At 38.3% G+C, this 21195-nt stretch overlaps 1 protein-coding gene across 5 annotated transcripts in view; it reads left to right on the top strand.

Annotated features, from left to right (window-relative positions):
* LOC150075760 (la-related protein 4-like) overlaps positions 1–21195 on the top strand; it is a 498776-nt gene that overhangs the window by 72597 nt on the left and 404984 nt on the right. The window contains exon 1 of one of the 5 annotated variants that reach the window (XM_090387139.1): positions 7216–7442. The exons of 2 other annotated variants lie outside the window; for them this stretch is intronic. In XM_090387139.1, coding sequence (XP_090243265.1) covers positions 7353–7442 — 90 coding nt within the window. In that variant the 5' untranslated portion in view covers positions 7216–7352. Of the gene's footprint in view, positions 1–7215; positions 7443–7535; positions 7575–21195 lie in introns of those variants that run through there. 2 more of the 5 variants (XM_090387138.1, XM_090387142.1) reach the window with 2 other exon arrangements.

The following is a 21195-nucleotide window of genomic DNA, read 5'->3' as shown; positions in this document are numbered from 1 at the left end:
TCTTCTCTTGAACAGCCTTAGCACATTTATTGGAAAACGAAGGTTTAGATAAAGGACGAGATTTTAAAGTGGAGTGTGGGATAAAGGATTCCATTCCTGCAAGAATAATTTCACTGACACGATCTGAGCAAACGTTGACATCAGGAGTTTTGAAACAGTAATCCGACCAAGGAAAAGAAGAAAAGAAGTCTCGCAGGTCATCCCATTTTGCATTCTTGTAATGCCAAACAACACGAGGTTGGGAATAGCCATGAGATAAAGGTTCCATTGGAGAAGAGACAATCACCAAGTTGTGATCTGAAGTGCCCAAAGGACCTCTCACTTCGACCGTGTACTTAGAAGGGTTGTTTGTGAGAAAAAGATCAAGCGTATTGGCTGTATGATTCGGATTGTCCAGTATTCTTGTAGGTAAATGAACAATCTGTGCTAGGTCATTAGTAATTGCAAAAGCCTCAGCATCTCGACCTGCTGGGTCGGTGTGACTAGAAAACGGAAGCCAGCTGGAGTTGTGAACATTAAAATCACCAAGGAAAATTACCTCACTGTTAGGAAAGTTGGACTGGAGAAAGTCAAGTTGCAACGAGAGGAAGTCAAAGAGCTCCAAGTGATTAGTGGAGTTGGGAGAACGGTAGAGACAACAGATGAATTTGACACAATGAGGTAGAGAGATTTTAAGCCAGAGAAGATCAAAGAGAGGAGATTCCAAATTGCCAAGTCTCTGACAGGGAATATCAGAACGGACATATGCACAAGTACCACCTTTGAGGCGAAAGGAATCATACAGCGAATAATTTGGGCATCTGAGATGAGCAGTAGTTGAATCAACCGATAACTGAGATTCTGTCAGAAAAAGTACATGGGGTTTGGCAGACTGCAAGTGGAAATGGACATCGTTGAGATTAGAGTTGAGACCACGTATATTTGTGAAATGAATTAGGAAATCCTTGGGAGGTTTAGATCTTTTCGCAGATAAGCTTGTTCTATTAGTTTGACAATTCATGGTGTATTCAATAGTAAGAAAAAGTGGGTGGGACATGCTGTATGAAGTAATGAAATTTTTGGATATGGCGTACATGTGGTAAGAATATACCCAGATCCTTGACATAACGTGGCCTCGACAATGCTCCCCGCATACACACTACTCGGACTCCCTCCAGTCACTATCTGGCAGAGTAGAGGTAGCAAGATTATACACTAGCTGATCCGGAAGCCTCCTAGAGAGTTACCAATAGGTTCGGTCCGGTGTACTAACTAGCGGCCGGCCTGCGAAAACCGTTTTAGAGCTGTACCCTCGAAATGTAAGGAATATTGGATCTCGCCACGACGTTCATCATAACCTCAAAAGTCATCAATCATACTGCATGATGGAAGAGATAGGGAAGGGTTGACCGGAACTTAGCTCTAGAGACTAAACATGGGTTCCACCACTTCAAGCCTCCAATAAGCAAAGTGGTGGTATTTCACCGGTTGATGAGAGTCATCTACCACCTAGTACTGCCTGGTAACATAGAGGGGCGGCATTCCTCCATGTGGTGTGGGCGCCACACCTCGACCCCTGCTTACGTTGGTTCACACCTGGGTGGTCACCCACCATGTGCTTGTGCATGGAGGTTATACCCAGGATTACTAACAGTCCCACCATCGTGAAGGTGCAAGCAGAGGATTTGGCTCTCACAGACCGTCCGGACTTCGCCGAAATTGGGTCCACTTGACTTGAGTGTCACCCGAATATCAGTTCCATCAGCGTTTTAGACTCCCAGGTAGCAAGTACAGCTTGTCTGGTATATCTGAGAGAATGTCTGTGACAACCTCAAGGACCAAGGACCGCTTACTAAGATTACACACAAGAGGGCATAAATTCAAGTTAATGAAGGATGATTGCAGGAGATATGTGGAAGTTTGCCTTCAGCCAGCAGGTGGTTGATTGTTGGAACAGGCTTCCATCTCTTCTGGACCATGTCATATCAGTTTGATTAAGCAAGGTTTTCCTTTACAAAGCCCTGTTGTGATCTGTTTAGAATATACGAGGTGTTGACAATAAAGTTCCCTGACTGGTGCAATAAAAAGAACACAAAGTGAAGTGACTGAGAAATGGGGTTTTTTTTCCCCCCACAGTAATTACCAACGGGTTGAATACACTTATTACATTGTTCTTAAAGTTTTTGAATGGAGTCAGCGAAGGCATCCAAAGCGACTATGTTCAGTTTGGCTGTTAAGTTTGTTTTTTATGTCCTTACCATCCTGAAATCCCTTTTGTTTGAGGGCAATTTTCACCTTGGGAAAGAGAGAGAGAGAGTAGGGTGGATGGTTGATCTGTACAATGCCATGTTTCTCCAGAAAGATCTTCACAAAAAGTTCGGAATTTGTGCATCACGCCCTGTTTGTTGAGAAACATGGTCAGCATCCTGAACTTCTGTAAATCCACTGTATGCTCTGACGTGTTGTTTCCAGGTCATGTTGAAGCCACTCAACACGCATCTTCAGTGACAATACAATCTGAAATTAGCATTTTCTTGACAATTGTGAATGAAGTCTTCACATGATGACACTTCGTTGCTTCTGCTCATCCACAGGGTTGTGCCGAACAAATTTTAAACAGACCTATGTAATCATATCCTTATTGATATCCAACTCATCAGCCATCATTCTGATGGTCAAACCACGATCTCTTGCAGCAATTTCCCAAACTTTTGTAACTCTGTCCCCCTTTTTGAGGGGTTGGCGGACAGCCACTTTTTGGCCATGGCAAACAGCTGTCTGTGAATCACTTATGTCATTCAAACACACTGGTATGACTTAATGTCTCATCTCCATAAACAGTTTTCCCAGTTTGAAGTAAAATTTTATATTCAAATTTTTGTAAGGTACATGTGGGTGAATTTTTTCTTTTTGGCTGATGCTATTTAAGCATTCTTTCTTGCATCATTTGCCATTACTACTACTACTTTGCATTTCATGTTAAACCTCAATTGCCATTTCTCATCCCACTTGCCTAATTTTACTAGATCTTGGAGTAGCATACCATCATTAACCACTGTGCCAAAGTTTGTATCATCTGCACACTTAAAACATTAACAGTGATAGAACTTCATCAGTATCATTAATAAATACAGAAAACAACAGACTCATCACTGAACCCTGAGAGACTTCACTGATAAAATTAGTCCACAAAGAGCAGTGTCCATTGATAACAACTCCGTCTTCTCCAACTCAACCATTCCTTTATCCATAGCAGTAACTTGCCCTTTATGCCACACTCCTTCAATTTGCAACAGTATCAAAAGCTTTCCTGAATTCCATTTATTTTTTGCATCCATTTCCCTTGTGGCTGCATCATTGTATTCACTCAAATTGGTCAGACAAGTTCATTCGACAAATGCATGCTGTGACAAGTATTACTGCAGTCCTGTCCAGATGGTCTGTAATTACTCATGTCACTCTTTGATCCTTTTTTGGGGATACATTAGTTCATCCACCATAATTCCAGTCCATAGGGACTTCTTCTGAACCCAAGGATACTCGCATAGTTATTGCTAAGGAGTTTTCTTACCTCCTTTGCTGCCACTCTTAATATAATTGTCAGTGTAATTACCCTAGAAAACCCAAGCCATTCTGGGTTTTCTAGCTTGTGCACCCAGAATAGCTCATGAGATATTTACATGAAAACATGCATGAATTAGCAGAATTGGTTCTAGGAAATGCAGGACTCTTTGGAATAGTTTTATAATGTAGACTTCTTTATAGAACTACTGTTACTGAAAATGTGTGTGTAATTTGTGTCATTTTTCTTAGAGTGCATCACAAAGGACTATTTTTAGAATTCCTTTTATAATTATAGAATTTCTACTTATACTTAGAGCCTGATATTTTTTGCTCTTTGCAAATTCCTTTATTATTTTGTCAAATTAAGTTCTTTGATACACCACATGCAATGGTATGCATAAAAACAAATTGAAGAATTTGGTGTCCAAAGCCGTTTCTCAAATGATCCCCAAAAAACAGACTAATAATAAAAAAAAAAAAAAAAAAAGTGTGCTTGGTTCTTCCAAGGTGGTGTTTGAATTTGCCTTAGGCTGGCCATGTGAATTAGAGTACAATTAAGAACTAGCACAGTATACCCTGATTTATTCAAAATTCCCATTGGCAAGATAGGGTTTCATTATATCTATTGGTTTTATCATCCCAGTTTTATTATGGACTGACTTCACATCTGTGTTAATATAAGAAATATTTGCATCTGTGTTATATTATATTATCCCATATGTGAATTGTGTTAATATAATAAGGTTATTAATTAACAAGGGCAGGCCACACTTGTTAATATAACAAGTGAGGCCTGCCCTTGGGGGAGGAGTGTTAGGACCCAACCCCCATATTTAAGAAAGTTCCAGTATACAGGGTTGTTAAAATTAAAGTATCCCTATGGTAGAAGGCTCTGGATCATTCTACATAGGGATACTTCTTGCCATTTATTGGGGAAAAAAATTAGTTACAAAATTTGTCAGTTTGGATCACTGTGGCAATACAAATCACTTGAACAGAGCTACAATTGTTCAACGTGTCCTCCATTTGGTCAACAACAGTTTCCATTTGAAGAACAGCATTTTCTACAGCAGAACATAACATGTCAACTGGAATAGCCAGCACAAGACGTCTAAAGCTGTCCTTCAGATCTGCCAGAGTTTGACACCCTTCCCGACACACCTGGTTCTTCAAAAAACCCCACAACCAGAAGTTGCATGGGGTGAGGTCTGGTGATTGGAGTGGCCAACATGTCTGGAAACAATGGTGGATGTGAGGTGGCACACCATCTTGCATGAATATGGTATCCTGAAGGCAACCACGTTATTGCAGCTCTGGTATTGCGAAATTTGCCATCATTTCATAATATCGTCCAGTGACGGAGCAAGTGCAAGGATCCAGTCGGTGTTACCTGTTCAAAAAAATATGGCCCGATCATGAATGTGGCCATAAATCCACACCACACTGTCACTTTTGGAGATTTCAATGGGACCTCTTGGATAACTCAAAGATTTTCTGTTGCCCAAATGCGACAGTTGTGCGTATTCACTTGTCCATTTAAGCAAAAGTGGGCTTCATCACTCCAAATGATGTTCCATGGCCAAATGATATCCACTGTCATTTGTGCTAGAAACTGAAGTGTGTATGTGAAATGAATATCTGCATTACCATTCTTTAGCATGTGCATCTCGTAAGATAGTACAGCAAAACCTGGCACATTTCTAGCCTTACGGTGGAATACAGCATGTCCACTTCACGAGAAACAGCTGGCACACTTGTGCTACCACATGGAGATTGACTTGATCAATTCACTACAGCCATAGCCACATCTTCAACATGAGAGGAGTCCACTCATTTTCGACCTCTACCTGGTTGAACACCAAGATGTCCTGTCGCTTCAAATTTCGCAATCATTTTGCAAAATAGGTCCACGCCTTATATGCTTCTGACGTCGGAATTCTCTTATAGTTGCAGCTGCATTGTTGCTTTCTAATAGTACAGCTTCACTAATAGCGCCCTTTCCTGCAACGTTGTTGGCATTGCTGCTGTAGTACAAGCAAACATCTACTGTATGATTTTGAAGAGACTGCTTTTATACAGTACAGTAGAGCTGAGTAGCGGTTCTGTGGCAATAACTTACGTTTTTTGCATAATCGTAACTTACGCGCCATACAGTGACAAATTTTGTTACTAATTTTTTTTTTCCAATAAATGGCGAGAGCATTCTTTATTGTACCTGCTAACCAAATTTCTCCTCAGTACGAGCCTCAGAGCCCTCTACATAGGGATACTTTAATTTTAACAACCCTGTATATATATATATATATATATATATATATATATATATATATATATATATATATATACACAATTTTATTAAAATCCTGTACGTAACCTTGGTTCATAAAACGATTTTGATGAAGTGGATTTGGGTGATTAATTATTATACAGGGTTGTTAAAATTAAAGTATCCCTATGTAGAGGGATCTAGAGCGAGTTCTAAGGCTCGTACTGAAGAGAAATTTGGACAACAGGTACAATAAAGAATGCGCTCGCCATTTATTGGAAAAAAAATTAGTTACAAAATTTGTCACTGTATGGCGCGTAACTATCTTAGTTACGATTATGCAAATAACTTACGTTAATTGCATGATCGTAAGTTATTGCCACACCCCACTACTCAGCTCTGCTGTACTGTATAAAAGCAAAGCAATCTCTTCAAAATGATACTTTAATTTTAACAACCCTGTACATTGTGGATACGGACTAACAAACAGTTGTAGTATAGGTTATAAACGGTAAATTAGTGTAGAATGAACGGATTTTTGAGAATTATAGCAATTTTTAAAGATGAGTGAATGGTTTAGAGATTTATTTTAATATTAAAGAAAGTTATGGAATTAGTTTTTCAATGTATAACATTTGTTGAAACTGGGTAAATGGTTGTTTATCTTTTTATTTATTTGTTTTTGAAAATCCAATTCTTTTAAAATTCAACAGTTCCGTAATCCCCCCCCCCCTGATTTGGACCCTAAAATGTGTTCCGATTTTTTTGCATATACTTTTGAAACATCTCGTATAAGATAATTTAAATATTTTTAATTTTTAAATATTTTATATATAATATTTAGTTCTGTGTATTGGATATATAACGTTTTTTAAACGATCTTTAAGTATGCTGGCGTGAGGTAGACAGTTTTCAACTGTCTTTCGTCTCCCATGGTAATTTGTGTGTTTAATTTATTTGTTATGCTTTCTTATTTTGAATTTACAGCAGCTAATTTTTAATGATTTTGCGATAATCCACTTGAAGACGATTCTAGATACAGCTTCGCTTTTCATTCATAATTAGTGCGGTACTTGTTTTCTCATCTATGTCAGCCTTTCGACAAAAGGGGCTAAGTAACAGCGCTCTAACGAATGAATACTCTGGTGTGTTGTACGTGTGAAGAGACATGATGGCGTGAAATACTTACTCAGCCACGTTTTGTTTGTGACTTTTATTATTACTATATTAAATTGGGAATAAATTCCAATCTGCACTGGAACATCAGCTGTCATAACCTGACGCCTGTCGGGAACATGTGCGTGTAAGTTGCCTGTAAACGTATACAGTTCAGATCAGCTGAGCAAGTAAGCAGCGTCCACTGATAGCTTCGATAGACGAAAATATGGGACTGGTATGCTATTTCAGCTGTTAAGGAAAGCCAGTTGCTTTAGTTCCCAGTGGAACGGATTTTCTGTACATTCTTTGTCTGCTAACATTATACGGATGTAGGTCACTCAGTAAGGTGCACTTCGTGGTGCCACCTGGAACGTTCGTAACGGGTATGCCGCTTCGCTGGCAGTATCCCGGACAAGACGGCTGCGGCACTTACGTGTGTTGTGCCTATAGCCCGAGGTGCTTCGTCATCCAGAAGGTCAGCCAAGTTTCGCGTTATTACTCTATGGACATCATTTTTACAAATTAACCAGGTTTTTTTTTTTTTTTGTGTGTGATAATCATATAATTAGAAATAGATATCTAACTGAAGTGTTATTTATTTGTAAAGGTATGCTGCTGGTATAAATGTACAGAATTACTCTAGCCATATTGTAGCGATTTTGGTGTTTGAAAGATAAAAAATTTCATTCCAGAACTAAGTTTAAAGCATCTCAACGGTGAAACTTTTTGTTTATTTAAATATTTTTATATGGTGCCGTATTTTTAGATTGGCATGTGTGTTTTTGTGTGCTACATTCGTTTTATAATTAACATAATTTGCTAAACTGAAAAAATGTCATAATTTGATTATAATTAAAAGGTTAACGTATTTATCATTTTGACAACTGTATGTAGTCAGGTAATATTTTTAATAAATAATGCTAATTGAACTAAAAATTACAAAATGACTAAGGTCAATTTTTCTTTATTAGACATATCAGATCTTGTTATCAACTTTTATGTACATATCTGAATGCACTGAATTAAATAATAAATGCACAGTACAGAATTAAATTTCCTTTTGATATTTGTAGATATATGTACTATCTGCAAGAAGGCCTCATTTTATTTTGTTTCATTAATACCAATAATGTATGTCCCCAAAATTATGACCTCCCACCCACCATCAGTCTGTTTGGGAAAGATTCCCATTGTGTGTTAAACAAAGAAATAAATGTGTTATCAGCTGCCAGTCATGCCAACAATTATAAAATTTAAATGAGCGATGAGATTATTTAAAGTTTTAGGGTAACTAACTGTATTTGCAGTTTCCTTACTTGCAATTTATTAAGAATTTTTGCAGTATTTTGTTAGTGATCCACTTTTCTACATTAATTATTCAAAAGCATATTCTCACCATGTGCTTGAAATTTTTTTTTTTTTTTTCCCAACATCAAAATTTGATTGCTGTTCTCTCTCTCTCTCTCTCTCTCTCTCTCTCTCTCTCTCTCACACTCACACACACACACACACACACACACACACACACACACACACACACACACACACACACACACAAGGCAGTGTTAGGTGGGTCGGAAAACTGATACCTTGGGGGGATACAAGGACTAATAGTTTCATAGTAGCAATAGGCAGAGATGAAGGTGATTCTTGCACAACTTCTATTAGAATAAGTAGCGACCTGGAGCAAGGGCTGTTGGGGTTTCAGGGACAGATGGCAGTCATCCTGAAATAGGTGGGTATATCGGATGTGTTAGGGTAACTAGGAATAGGAGCATGTATACCAATGCTAGAAGTATAGTAAATAAATTTGATGAATTTGAAGTGTTGGTCAAGACATCAAAGGTGGATATTGTTGGGATAGCAGAGACGTGGTGTCACACAGATATAAGGAATGCAGAACTGGAATTTGGGGAGTACAATGTGTACAGACAGGATAGAAAGGGAGGAGGTGTTATGCTGTTAATTAAGAAAAACATAAAATCAAAAGAAGTGCACCCAGTTGATATAGATGAACAGTGCACTGTTGAGTCAGTTTGGTGTGACATAATCACTGCGAAATCAAAAATAAGAGTAGGAGTGTGTTATAGGCCTAATGGCTCGAATGAGTACAATGAACAATTGTACAGAGAAAGAGTGGGCCAGTAAATCAGAATGTCTTATAATGGGAGATTTTAACTTCCCAGATATTGACTGGAACTTGTGGATTGGTCACTCACACACTAGTCAGACTTTTGTGGATTTATTGGATGATTGTTTTCTGCAGCAGCATGTTCGAGAGGCAACCAGAGAGAGTAATACTTTTGATCTGGTTATCAGCAGTGATCATTCGTGTATTAAGAATTTGCAGATAAAGGAACCACTAGGTGGCAGTGATCACAGTGTACCGATGTGGGAATTACTTAAAGATTTAATTACCATCAGGGGTAAAGGAAAGTGTTTTTGCTTTTGTAAAGGTGAGTACAGTGGTCTCAGAAAGTTTTTAAATTCTGAACAGTGGGATCAACTGACAATGTTACCAACAGTAAATTCTAAGTTGGAAGCATTCAAGGAATTAATCGTTGATGCTACTAAAAGTTTCATACCTATTAAGAAATATTGTTCAAGGTTTAGGCCTAAATGGTTATCTAATGAACTAATGAGACTCGTAACAGGGAAAAAAATGCATGGGATGCATAAAAATTATCAAGCGACTCAGAAGACTATGGTAGATATAAGCTAGTCTGTAATCAAGTCACAAAGGAGGTTAGGCAGATTATGAGAAATCCTTGGCAAAAGATGCTAAGAAAAACAGTAAGGATTTCTTTACTTATATAAACTCTAAAAGGAAGGGGTTGAATCTGATTGGTCCACTTGACATCGATGTTTCGACTGTTGGTGATCCTGCTCAGATAGCAAACAAACTGAATGAGTATTTTGCATCTACATTCACACATGAGGAATTAATAAGGTTTGAAAATGGCAGAAGGTTATCAAATTGTAGCAGGATACTTAATGATTTTGTAATAACTGAGAGCAAAGTGGAGGAGAAATTGTTGAAGTTAAACATAAGAAAAGCACCTGGGGTGGATGGGATCTATCCAGTTATATTAAAGGAGGCGGCAAAGCAACTAAGCAAACCCTTAGCCATAATTATGAGAGCTTCCTTGGACTCAGGGGAGGTTCCCACGGACTGGAGATGTGCAAATGTATCCCCAATTCACAAAGGGGGATCGAAGGGTGACGAGTAATTATAGACCAGTTAGTTTAACTTCTGTTCCGGGTAAAATAATGGAGTCACTGGTTAAAGATGCATTGCAGGATCATATAGAAAGAACAAGACTGCAGCAATAATTCAGACACAGCATGGGTTTGTTAAAGGAAAGTCTTGTCTGACAAATTTGACAGGATATTATGATGTGGTTACAATGAAACTGGATGCAAAAAATAATTTTGATATCATATATTTGGATTTCAGGAAAGCTTTTGACACTGTTGCGCATGAAAGACTATTGTACAAATTGGAGCAGAATGGTATTAAGGGTAAGTTGCTACAATGGATAAAAGGATGGTTAAGTGGTAGAAGACAGAGGATGGACAGAAATTATCAATGGGTGCTGCTCTTCGTGGACTAATGTTATTAGTGGAGTCCCACAGGGTTTGGTGTTGGGTCCACTGTTGTTTTGTATATTTATCAATGATATTGATGAAGGTATATCAGGCTTAATGTTGAAGTTTGCAGATGATACAAAGGTTGGCAGGGTTGTTAATGACAGTAATGGCAGTGTGCTACTGCAACAGGATCTAGATAATTTGGGCAGATGGGCTAAGAAGTGGCAACTGAAGTTTAACCTTGACAAATGCAAAGTACTGCATATGGGTAGAAGTAACCCCAGTGAAACGTACCAACTGCGTGGTACTACACTTAAGGTGGTAGACAATGAAAAAGACCTGGGAGTAATTGTGCAGATAGCGGTGTATGAGCAATGCAGACAGGTTGCCAGGGCAGGGAAAAGGAGGTGATTATCCCTCTGTATAAGGCAATGGTCAGGCCACGCCTTGAGTACTGCGTACAGGTCTGGAGGCCTCATTTTAGGAAGGATGTAGATTTACTTGAGCGTGTACAGAGAAGGGCAACAAGATTGGTGAGGGGAATGAAGGGATCCTCTTACCACGAGAGGATTAAGTTCTGCAAATTGCAGTGGCTGAAGACTAGGCACCTGCGTGGTGATCTGATTGAGGTGTATAAGGCCTTGAATGGGTTGAGCACGCTGAATTCTGATGGGATCCTTCCACTTTTTCAGATTACGAACCTAAGGAGACATAAATTCAAATTAAGAAAAGACAGATGTAGAATAGATGTGCGGAAATTTGCCTTTAGCCAGCGGGTGGGTAATTGCTGGAACAAACTTCCATCTGTTGTTGTGGAAGTTGATAGGTTGAATAAATTTAAGGAGGAACTGGACAGGCATTTGGAGGGAATGGTGTGATATTTTTTTTTTTTTTGGCTGATGCTGCATAAGCTCATACACCTGCTTTCTTGCATCACATGCCCACACACACACACACACACTGCAGTACATTCTAGAAAAATATTGTCCACTGTGATAAGAATAACAAACTCAAAGAAGTTATTAAACAGCATGAATTGCTATATGCTTTGTTATGTCTGTAGAAATTAACCATGGTGTCTAAATATAGTAGTTTCTCTGCATGTATGACAAGTATAAAGAATAAAATATATTTCTATTTATACTTTGTGTTTGGCTAGAGGAGTCTTTGCAGGTGTTTCCCCCCCCCCCATTCTGTCCAAAATTTAGTTTCTTTTAATGGATGAATTGGTAATGGAATCATTTCATTACAGATTGCTACTTGCTATTTAATGTGTGTGGTAAGACCAAACCCTCCAGCGTATGACAGCACGACAAAACAAATGGCCGTCAGTCCCCAGCGGCTTTCACTCTCCCTCTTATGGCATCGAGAGGATCAGAGTGGAAGAAGAGGGTGCTAAGAATCTCTGGATATGACCAGGCTGCCATGCACGGAGACTGAACTTGGCCTGTTACGACGTAAGATCACTCATCGGTGCAGGATATTAGAGCTGGAAAAGGAATTAGAAAATGTGAATTGGAATATCATTGGTTTGGTTGAAACAACAAGAAGAAATGGATCACTTATAAGTTTATCAAGTGGAAATCTGCTGTACACCAATGGAAACAGTGAAAGGAGTGAAGGTGGAGTTGGGTTTCTGATCCATAAAGATTTAAAAAACAACATTTTGGAATTCAAAAGTACATCACCAAGGGTGTCAAGACATACTCAGGATTTCTAAGAGGTACAAACTAAAGGTTATAATGTGATTTATGCACCAACATCGAGCCATGATGATGAAGAGTTTGAAGAAATGTACACCGAAATTGAGTCTTCTAGATGAGCAGAAAACCCACTACACTATTATTATGAGAGACTTCAATGCTAAGGTTGGAAAAAGACAAAACAGCACAGAAAGTGGAACTATAGTAAATTTTGGAATTTGGTGAAAGAAATGAAAGAGGTGAAAGACTTGTGGAATTTGCAGAATCTCAAGGATTGTCAGTAATGAACCCTTTTTTCAAGAAAAGGGTGGACATGGAAGAGTCCAAATGGATTAACAACTAATGAAATTGACTTCGTCCTCACTAACAGAAGATATATTGTGAATGATGTTACCGTCCTGAATGAGGTAAACGTTGGAAGTGATCACAGAATGGTAAGATGTACACTTGATATAGATGTAGGAAAGGAAAGGAAAAAACTGACTCTAGTAAATAATACTAAGGTTTTTTTGGGATAACTGAAGAGGAGAAAAAGCAGTATGTACTGGAACTTAAGAACAAGTTTGAGCTTTCCAGACTACTCAGGACCAAGATATCGACGAGGAATATCACAACTTTCTGAAGGTGATAAAGCCCAAAAAACCTATAAGGAAAAAGAAATCCAATGAAGAAAATATTAGCCAAGAAACGCTTGTTATGATGAACTGAAAGCGAAAAATGAAGAGCAAGATAAACACTGACAAAGAGAAAATTGAGTATACTGAGTTATGCAAAGCCATTAGAAAGAGACTCAGAGAGAACATAAGATTTAACACAAGAAAAGTAGAACAAGCATTAAGGGAAAACAAAGGATTTAAATGAGCAGCCATGAGCAATAATACAGAAAGACAAATGATACTTAAACTGAAGAATAGCGATGGCATACTTATAAACAGCAGAGAAAGCATAATTCAAATAGTAGAAGAGTACCATAAAGTATTATATAAGGAGCAAGAGAATGATGCCAGAAGTAGGGAAGATGGATCATCACAAATTAGCAACATCTACAACATACCTGATATCCTTCCCGATGAGGTAGAACATGCATTGAACAAAATGATGAATAAAAAAGCCCCAGGTGAATATGAAGTTACTGTAGAGTTGTTAAAATTAGGAGGAAGAGACATGACACAGAATACAAAATATATTAGGAAAGGCTTGATGCTTAACACAAGGAGTGGAATAATGCAATCATAATTTTTCTGTATAAGAAAGGAGATAAATCAGAAATTGGAAATTATAGACCAATTAGCTCGTTATCCCACATCTACAAGTTGTTCACAAGCGTCTTTACTAACAGATTAGAAAGAATAGTTGATGAGAATCAACCGAAAGAGCAAGCTGGCTTTAGGACAGGATTCTCAACTATGGATCACCTTCACGTAATATCACAGCTAATGGAGAAAGCAAATGAATATAAAGCACCATTATGCCTGGCATTTGTGGATTATGAAAAGGCATTTGACTCCATACAGCATAAGGCAATGTTTCGGGAACTGGAAAGACAAGGCATAGATACTCCACATATTATGATTTTGAAGAAAATATATGAGAATGCTACCTCCTTTATTAGATTAGAAAAGACAGTAGGAAATTTAAAATCGAGAAAGGAGTTTTTTTTTTTTTATGAAAACCACAAACACGAAAGGTATCAAAACCTATAGTACTTGGTACTGTGCATGGGTTGAAGGAGAAGTATGGGGGGGGGATGTCGGAAACTTTGCTCTAGAGAATAAACATGGGTTTCACCACTTCAAGCCTCCAATAAGCAGAGTGATGGTATTTCACCGGTTGATGAAAGTCATCTACCACAAGGAGACACAATATCTCCAAAGCTGTTTACTGCTGCCCTTAAGGAAGCTTTCAGAAGATTAGACTGGTCGCCGAAAGGAGTCAATGTGAATTGGGAGTACCTAAACCATTTACGATTTTCAGATGACATTGTAGTTATAAGCCACGATCCCAAATAATTAGAGGAAAATCTTAATCAGTTATGCACAGTTAGTAAGGATTTTGGACTAAAGATATGAATATGGCTAAAACAAAAATAATGATGAACAAGTATGCCACAGAAAGGGAAATAATGATTGAAGGAGCAGTAATTGAAAAGGTGGAGTCATATACTTATCTGGGACAAGTTATTAGCTGTAATAATGATAAATTGCTGGAAGTCGAGAAGAAAAAATTTTGGATGGATAGCATTCGGGAAATATAGTCACATACTGAAGAGCAATATCCCAGTTTGTCTGAAACGTAAAATAATGATCCAATGTATACTCCCCACCAAGACTTATGGAAGTGAAACTTGGGCACTCACCAAAAGAATGGAAGAGAAGCTGAGAACTACACAGCGAAGAATGGAACAAATTATATCGGGAATCAGACTGTTAGATAAGAAGAGAAACGCATGGATTAGGCAGCAAACTCAAGTAAAGGACTTTCTTATCAAAACTAAAGAACTAAAATGGTCTTGGGCAGTATACATAGCTCGATGACAGATGGACTAAGGAAATAACAGAATGGTACCTGAGAGGAGCTAGAAGAAAACCTGGAAGACAAAGGCGGAGATGGATAGATGGAATTCATGAGTTTGTGGGTAGGAAATGGATGGCCAGTGCACAAAACAGAAAGAACTAGAAAGTTGCTGGCGAGGCCTTCATCCTGCAGTGGATTGAAAATGGCTGATGATGATGTGTGGTATTTGATGCCTGCAGTTCTCTTATTCAACGATTTCTGTGTTAAGTGGTGGGAAATGTAATGTAATCAGGCATTTGAAACAAATAAGCCTAATAACAACGTGCAACATGCAAAAATAGTTGTTGCATTTCACGATGAAGATTGCCATATGCTTATTGCATTTTTTGTTGCAGAATGTAATCTTCCTCTAAGATGTGCTGAGCATACAGTGTATCATTCAGAAATATATTTTCTGCAAGTGATATAGCAAAAAAATACAGTTGTGGAAAAACAAAAACAACAAGGCATTGTTAGTGAGCTTGCATGGATAGAGAAAGATGAGATAGTGATTGCTCAGAAAAATTGGCTATTTTTGATTGCAGGTAGCAGAAATGAAAGTGATACTGAGCTATATCCCACTGTAGTGGCATTTGCTAAGTTTGTACTGATGCTTGTACATTAGGCATCATTATTATAATATCTCATTTTGTGAAATCCTTTGTAGTGGGTTGCCTTCCTCTTATACTTTGAATAAGCCTCATTGATGAGTAGCCACCAATGAGAGGCCAAACAGTGCTGTGTGGTGGTAGTACTCAACTGAGAACAAGTAACAGTGGATTTTTATAATGGAAAGTATTATTTGCTTGAATATAAGAAGGCAACTCATGAAGGATTTCACCATATGAGATGTAATACATGTTTAACATACAAACTTCAGTTTATCTTAAAATTCAACTCTATAGTAATGATGCAATTTCACTAAATAGTGTCATAGTTTGAATTTTGCATAGTTTATGGGTTTCACCTCCAAAGTTCTATTAGTTTAAGAACTATACCTTAGCATCTCATTTTGTAAATAAGTCAACTGGGTCATTGTCCCTTATACTTCTGGATATCTACCTGCCCACTGATGAGGGACTGAATAGCTTTGAAACAGTGCCATCTGGGTGATAACAAACCCATGCTGTGTCTGAGCCTATAACTGAAGTCTTGTCTAGATGATCTTGCATTGCTTCTTTAACCAGTGCCTCCATTAATTTCCCTGGAACAGAAGTTAAACTAACAGGTCTGTAGTTTCTTGTGTCACCCTTTGATCCTCCTTTGTGAATTGGGATCACATTTCCAGTCCATGGGTACCTTCCCTGACTCCAAGGAAGCTCTCATTATTATGGGTAAGGGTTTGCTTACTTCCTTTGCTGCCTCTAATATAACTGGATAGGTCCCATCCACCCCAGGTGCCTTTCTTATGTTTATCTTCAACAATTTCTCCTCCATTTTGTTCTCAGTAATTACAAAATCATCTAGCTCACTGCCAGAGTTTAATTCACTTTATCCCTGCTAGAATTGGCATTGTCCTCCCTGTATAACTCCTCATGTGTGAATGTAGATTCAAAATTCTCATTTAGTTTGTTAGCTACCTGAGCAGGACCATCAACAGTTGGACTGTCAGTATCAAGTGGACCAATCTGATTCATCCCCTTCTAGAGTTTACATAAGTAAAGAACTCTTTGCCAAAGATTTCTCGTAATCTGCCTTTGCTTGCCTAACCTCCTTTGTGACTTGGTTACAGACCAGCTTATATCTGTCATAGAGTTCATTGTTACCTGTTAATTTATATATATCCCATGCATTTTTCTTCTCTGACATGTCTCATTAGTTCATCTGACATCCATTTAGGCCTAAACCTTGAACAATATTTCTTAGTTGGAATGTAAAGCCTAGTAGTTCCAAGATAAGTTCTTTGAATGCTTCCCAGTTTGAATTTGCTGTTGGTAACATCATCAGTTGGTCCCACTGTATAGAATTTAAATACTGTCTCAGACCATCATAGTCGCCTTTATGAAAGCAAAAACCCTTCCCTTTACCCCTGATGGTAGTTACCTCTTTGAGTAAATCCCACTTGAGCACACTGTGATTACTGTCACCTAGTGGTTCCTTTATCTGCAGATTCCTAATGCATGAAGAAACTCCACTGATAATCAATAATTCAGAAATCGATGACTCGATTTCTGAATTATTGAAATCCAAGAGTATTACTCCCTCTAGTTGCCTCCTGAACGTGCCGATGTAGAAAACAATCATCCAATAAATCCACAAAAGCCTTGCTAATGTGTGAGTGACCAACCCACAAATTCCAGTCAATATCTCGGAAATTAAAATCCACCATTATAAGACTCACTGATTTACTGGCCCACTCTATTTCCCTGTACAGTTTCTTATTATACCCATCAGAGTTATTAGGCCTATAGCACACTCCTACTCTCAATTTTGATCTCCCAATGCTTATGTCGCACCAAACTGCACTGTTCAGCAATGTCGACTGGCTTCACATCCTTGGATTTTGTTTCTTAACTAATAACATAACCTTTCCTCCCTTCCTATCCTCTCGATCCTTTCTGTACAAATTGTACTCCCCAAATTCCAGTTCTGCATTCCTTATATCTGTGTGACATCACGTCTCTGATATCCCAACAATATCTGCCTTTGATGCTTTGAGCAATACCTCAAGTTCATCAAATTTATTTACCAAACTCCTACTATTGGTTGGTGTACATGCACATATACATGTACCTGTTCCTATTCTTAGCTACCCTAACACAACCCATGTGTTTACTTGTACTGCAATGACTCCCAGCAGTCTCTGAAATATCCTGCATCTTGTTTTCCAGGCTTCTGCTCATTCCAATAGAAGCAGTGCAAGAATCACTTTCACCTCTATTGTTAATCTATGTTTGTTTGTCTAGTTAATCCGTGTTTGTCTAGTAGAGCCTTAAATTTATTTAAGCTATCAACTTCCACAACAGGTGGCAGTCTGTTCCAACTATCAACCACCTGCTGATTAAAGGCAAATTTCCACACATCTATTCTACAAGTGTCTTTCCTGAATTTGAATTTATGCCCCCTCAGGTGAGTAATTTGAGCAAGAGGAAGAATCCCATTACCATTGAGCTTGCTCAATTCATTCAAGGCCTTATACACCTCAATTATATCACCTCACAGGTGCCTACTCTTCAAGTGCTGCAATTTGCAGAACTTTAACCTTTTTTGGTAACACCTTTTGTTTTGTTCTTCTCACCAATCTTGTTGCCCTTCTTTGTACTCGTTCTAGCAACTCTTCAGCCTTCCTAAAATGAGGCCTCCAGACCTGTATGTAGTACTCAAGGTGTGGCCTGACCATTACCTTATACCAGGTGTCACCAACCTGTAACTCTTTAAACATGTAACTGCAACTCTTTTGCTTTTAGCCTACATGAAGCACAATTTGAAATGGAGTTAGAGGACAAAAAAATCAAGGAAGTGTGGAGTGCAAGACTAAAATGCCTTCAAACTGAAATTATGGATTTTGAGAGTCAGAAGGTGGCTCTTGCAATTCTACTTTTTTTTTTTTTTTAATATTAAAACCCCAAACATGAGAGGTATTAGAACCTATAGTACTTAGTACCACACATGGGTTGGAGGTTGAGGAGACAAGAGAAGATATTTGTTGACATTAGACTGAAACTTCTGTAGACTAATTTTCAGGAAAGACATGAAGGAAGGGTGTTCCAGAAAAAACAGCAGTTGAATGAATAAACGAAGATGAAAAATTGGTTCTGTGAGTTTGAAGTTGAACAGTAAATGGATGTTGCCTGCTGGTCGCACGTGGTCGGACTGTTTTGAAAGAGAGAGTGGGAATTATAGAAGCCAATTCAGAAGAACAGTGCCCATAGAAGTATCTGTAGAAAAGGCATGCAGCAGAAACAGTACGTCTATGAGACAGTCAAGAGACTGTTAGAGATGAGTCATTAATTAACCTACCTGCCCTCTTCTGAGTGGAATCTAGAAGCCTGAGAGAGGTTTTGGGGGCACCACCCCAGACGTGGGAACAATATTCCATGGTAGGGCGGATTTGCAATTTGTACAGAGTGAACAGCTGTTTGGAAGAAAAGTAATGCTGAGAGCGAAAGAGAAAACCAAGTTTTTTAGATACAGAGGAAGCAATATTTGTAATGTTTTTGTGCTAAGAGATATTACTAGTCAGGGTAATCCCCAAAAGAGATATATCATTTTGCCTCGAAATTGGAGTGTCACCAAAGATAAGCATAGGAACAGAAGAATCCTTTTTTGTAAGATATAAGACAAGACTAGAGTTTTAGAATGATTGAAATCAACTAAGTTGTCTTTGCCCCACCGGAGAATTATCTGGAGATCAGCATTTAAGGAATTGGTAGCAAATATTCGAGAAGTTGAAGCTGATTGAGCAGGGAAGGTTTCTCAAAATGGAAAGTGGAATGCAATGTGCTATCACATGCAAATAGCTGAGTTGAAAAAACAAGATCAAATTGTGTTCGATGCGTGGAGCAGCTTACCGGACATGTATATAAATTCGAAAATATTTGCGTTTGGATTTCTCTCAGTATTTGGTTCGATGTATTTCTGCAAGCTAATATTTTTGAACATGAACTATACTAAAAATTAATCAAGAAACCATGTGAACAATGAGAGTCTCTCAGCAGGTTTAAAGATGAAAATTATGGCATACTCGTCTGATGTTGAGACTCTCTCAAGAAGGTCAGCACCAAAAGTCGCGTTAATTCGTTCCTAATTGTATGTTTGTTAAATTTTTTCAGTATTAATAAGTAATATATCAAAAAAAATATATTTTTTAAATAAAACACTTTCCCACTCTATTCCATTTCTTAAATCCCCCCCCCCTTCCCTGCAGTTTGAACTGTGGTGCGTCTCTTGGGATTCTCTCTTTTTTTTAATTAGATCAAAAAAGGTTGCTGACCCCTGCCTTATACAAAGGGTTAATCACCTTGTCTCAGTTAGGAAAATTCCTATATATCATTGACAAACTCCATGATCTGCTCGGCAGCCGGCCTTTTTCATTCTCCACTTCCCTGAGTTTAGCACCACACAATTGGTATGTTTCTCTTGAGTTTAACTTCAGTTGCTACTTCTCAGCCCACCTGCCTAACATTTCTAGATCCTGTTGCAGTAGCTTACTGTCATTAACAACTGTGCCAACTTTTGTATCGTCTGCAAACTTGGATATTAAGCCCAACATACCTTCATCGAAATCATTTATAAATACACACAACAAAAATAGGCCTAGCACCGAACCCTGGGGGACTCCATTAATAACATTTGATCACGAAGAGCAGTATCCACTGATTACCACTCTGTCATCTCCCACTCAACTATTCCTTTATTCATTGTAGCAACTTGCCCTTAATGCCATACTGCTCCAATTTGGAATTCCAGACTACTACTAGTAGTCTTCCATGTGCAACAGTATCAAAAGCTCTCCCGAAATCCATGTATATGATATCAAAATTCTTTTTTGCACCCAGTTCCTTAGTGACCACATCGTAGTATCCAATCAAATTGGTCAGACAAGACTTCCCCTTAACAATGCTGTATCTGAATTGTTACTGCAATCTTGTCTAAATGATTGTGCAATGCTTCTTTAACCAAAGACTCCATTATTTTCCCTGGAACAGAAGTTAAACCAACAGGTCTGGTAATTATTTGTATCACTCTTTAATTCCCCTATGTGAATTGGAGATACAATTGCGTATCTCCAGTCCGAGGGGACCTCCCCTGAGTCCAAGGATGCCCTCATAATTATGGCTAAGAGTTTGCTTACTTCTTTTGCTGCTTTCTTCAATATAACTGGATAGATCTCATCCACCCCAAGTGCCTTATGTTTAAATTCAACAATTTGTCTTCCACTTTGCTTGCTTGCTGTTATTACAAAATCATTTAACTCCCTTTTAGAGTTTAGTTAACTTCTGTCCTCCCCTTCTTTACAGAAATCCTCGTGAATGTAGATGCAAAATACTCATTCAGTTTGTTAGCTATCTGAGCAAGATTATCTACAATTGAACCATTGATATCAAGTGGACCAATCTGATTTATCCCCTTTCTTCTAGAGTTTACATAAGTAAAGTCTTTTGTTGTTCTTCTTTGCATCCTTTACCAAAGATTTCTCGTAATCAGCATTTGCTTGCCTAATCTCCTTTGTGACATGGATGCAGACTAGCTCATATTTACCATAGTCTGCTCTGTTGCCTGATAATTTATATGCATCCCATGCTTTCTTCACTACTACAATCCTCATTAGTTCATCTGGCATCTATTTTGGCCTATATCTTGAACATTAGTTGGTATTCTTAGTTGGTAGAATAAGTCTAGTAGCTTCCAAGGTTAATAATTCCTTGAAGGCTCCTCATT

Source organism: Mastigoproctus giganteus, chromosome 13 (assembly GCF_048544385.1).
Source record: "Mastigoproctus giganteus isolate SK-2022 chromosome 13, ASM4854438v1, whole genome shotgun sequence".
NCBI classification, from domain to species: Eukaryota; Metazoa; Arthropoda; class Arachnida; order Uropygi; family Thelyphonidae; genus Mastigoproctus; species Mastigoproctus giganteus.
The sequence above is the reverse complement of the archived record's forward strand: the minus strand, read 5'-3'. Positions and strand labels throughout refer to the sequence as shown.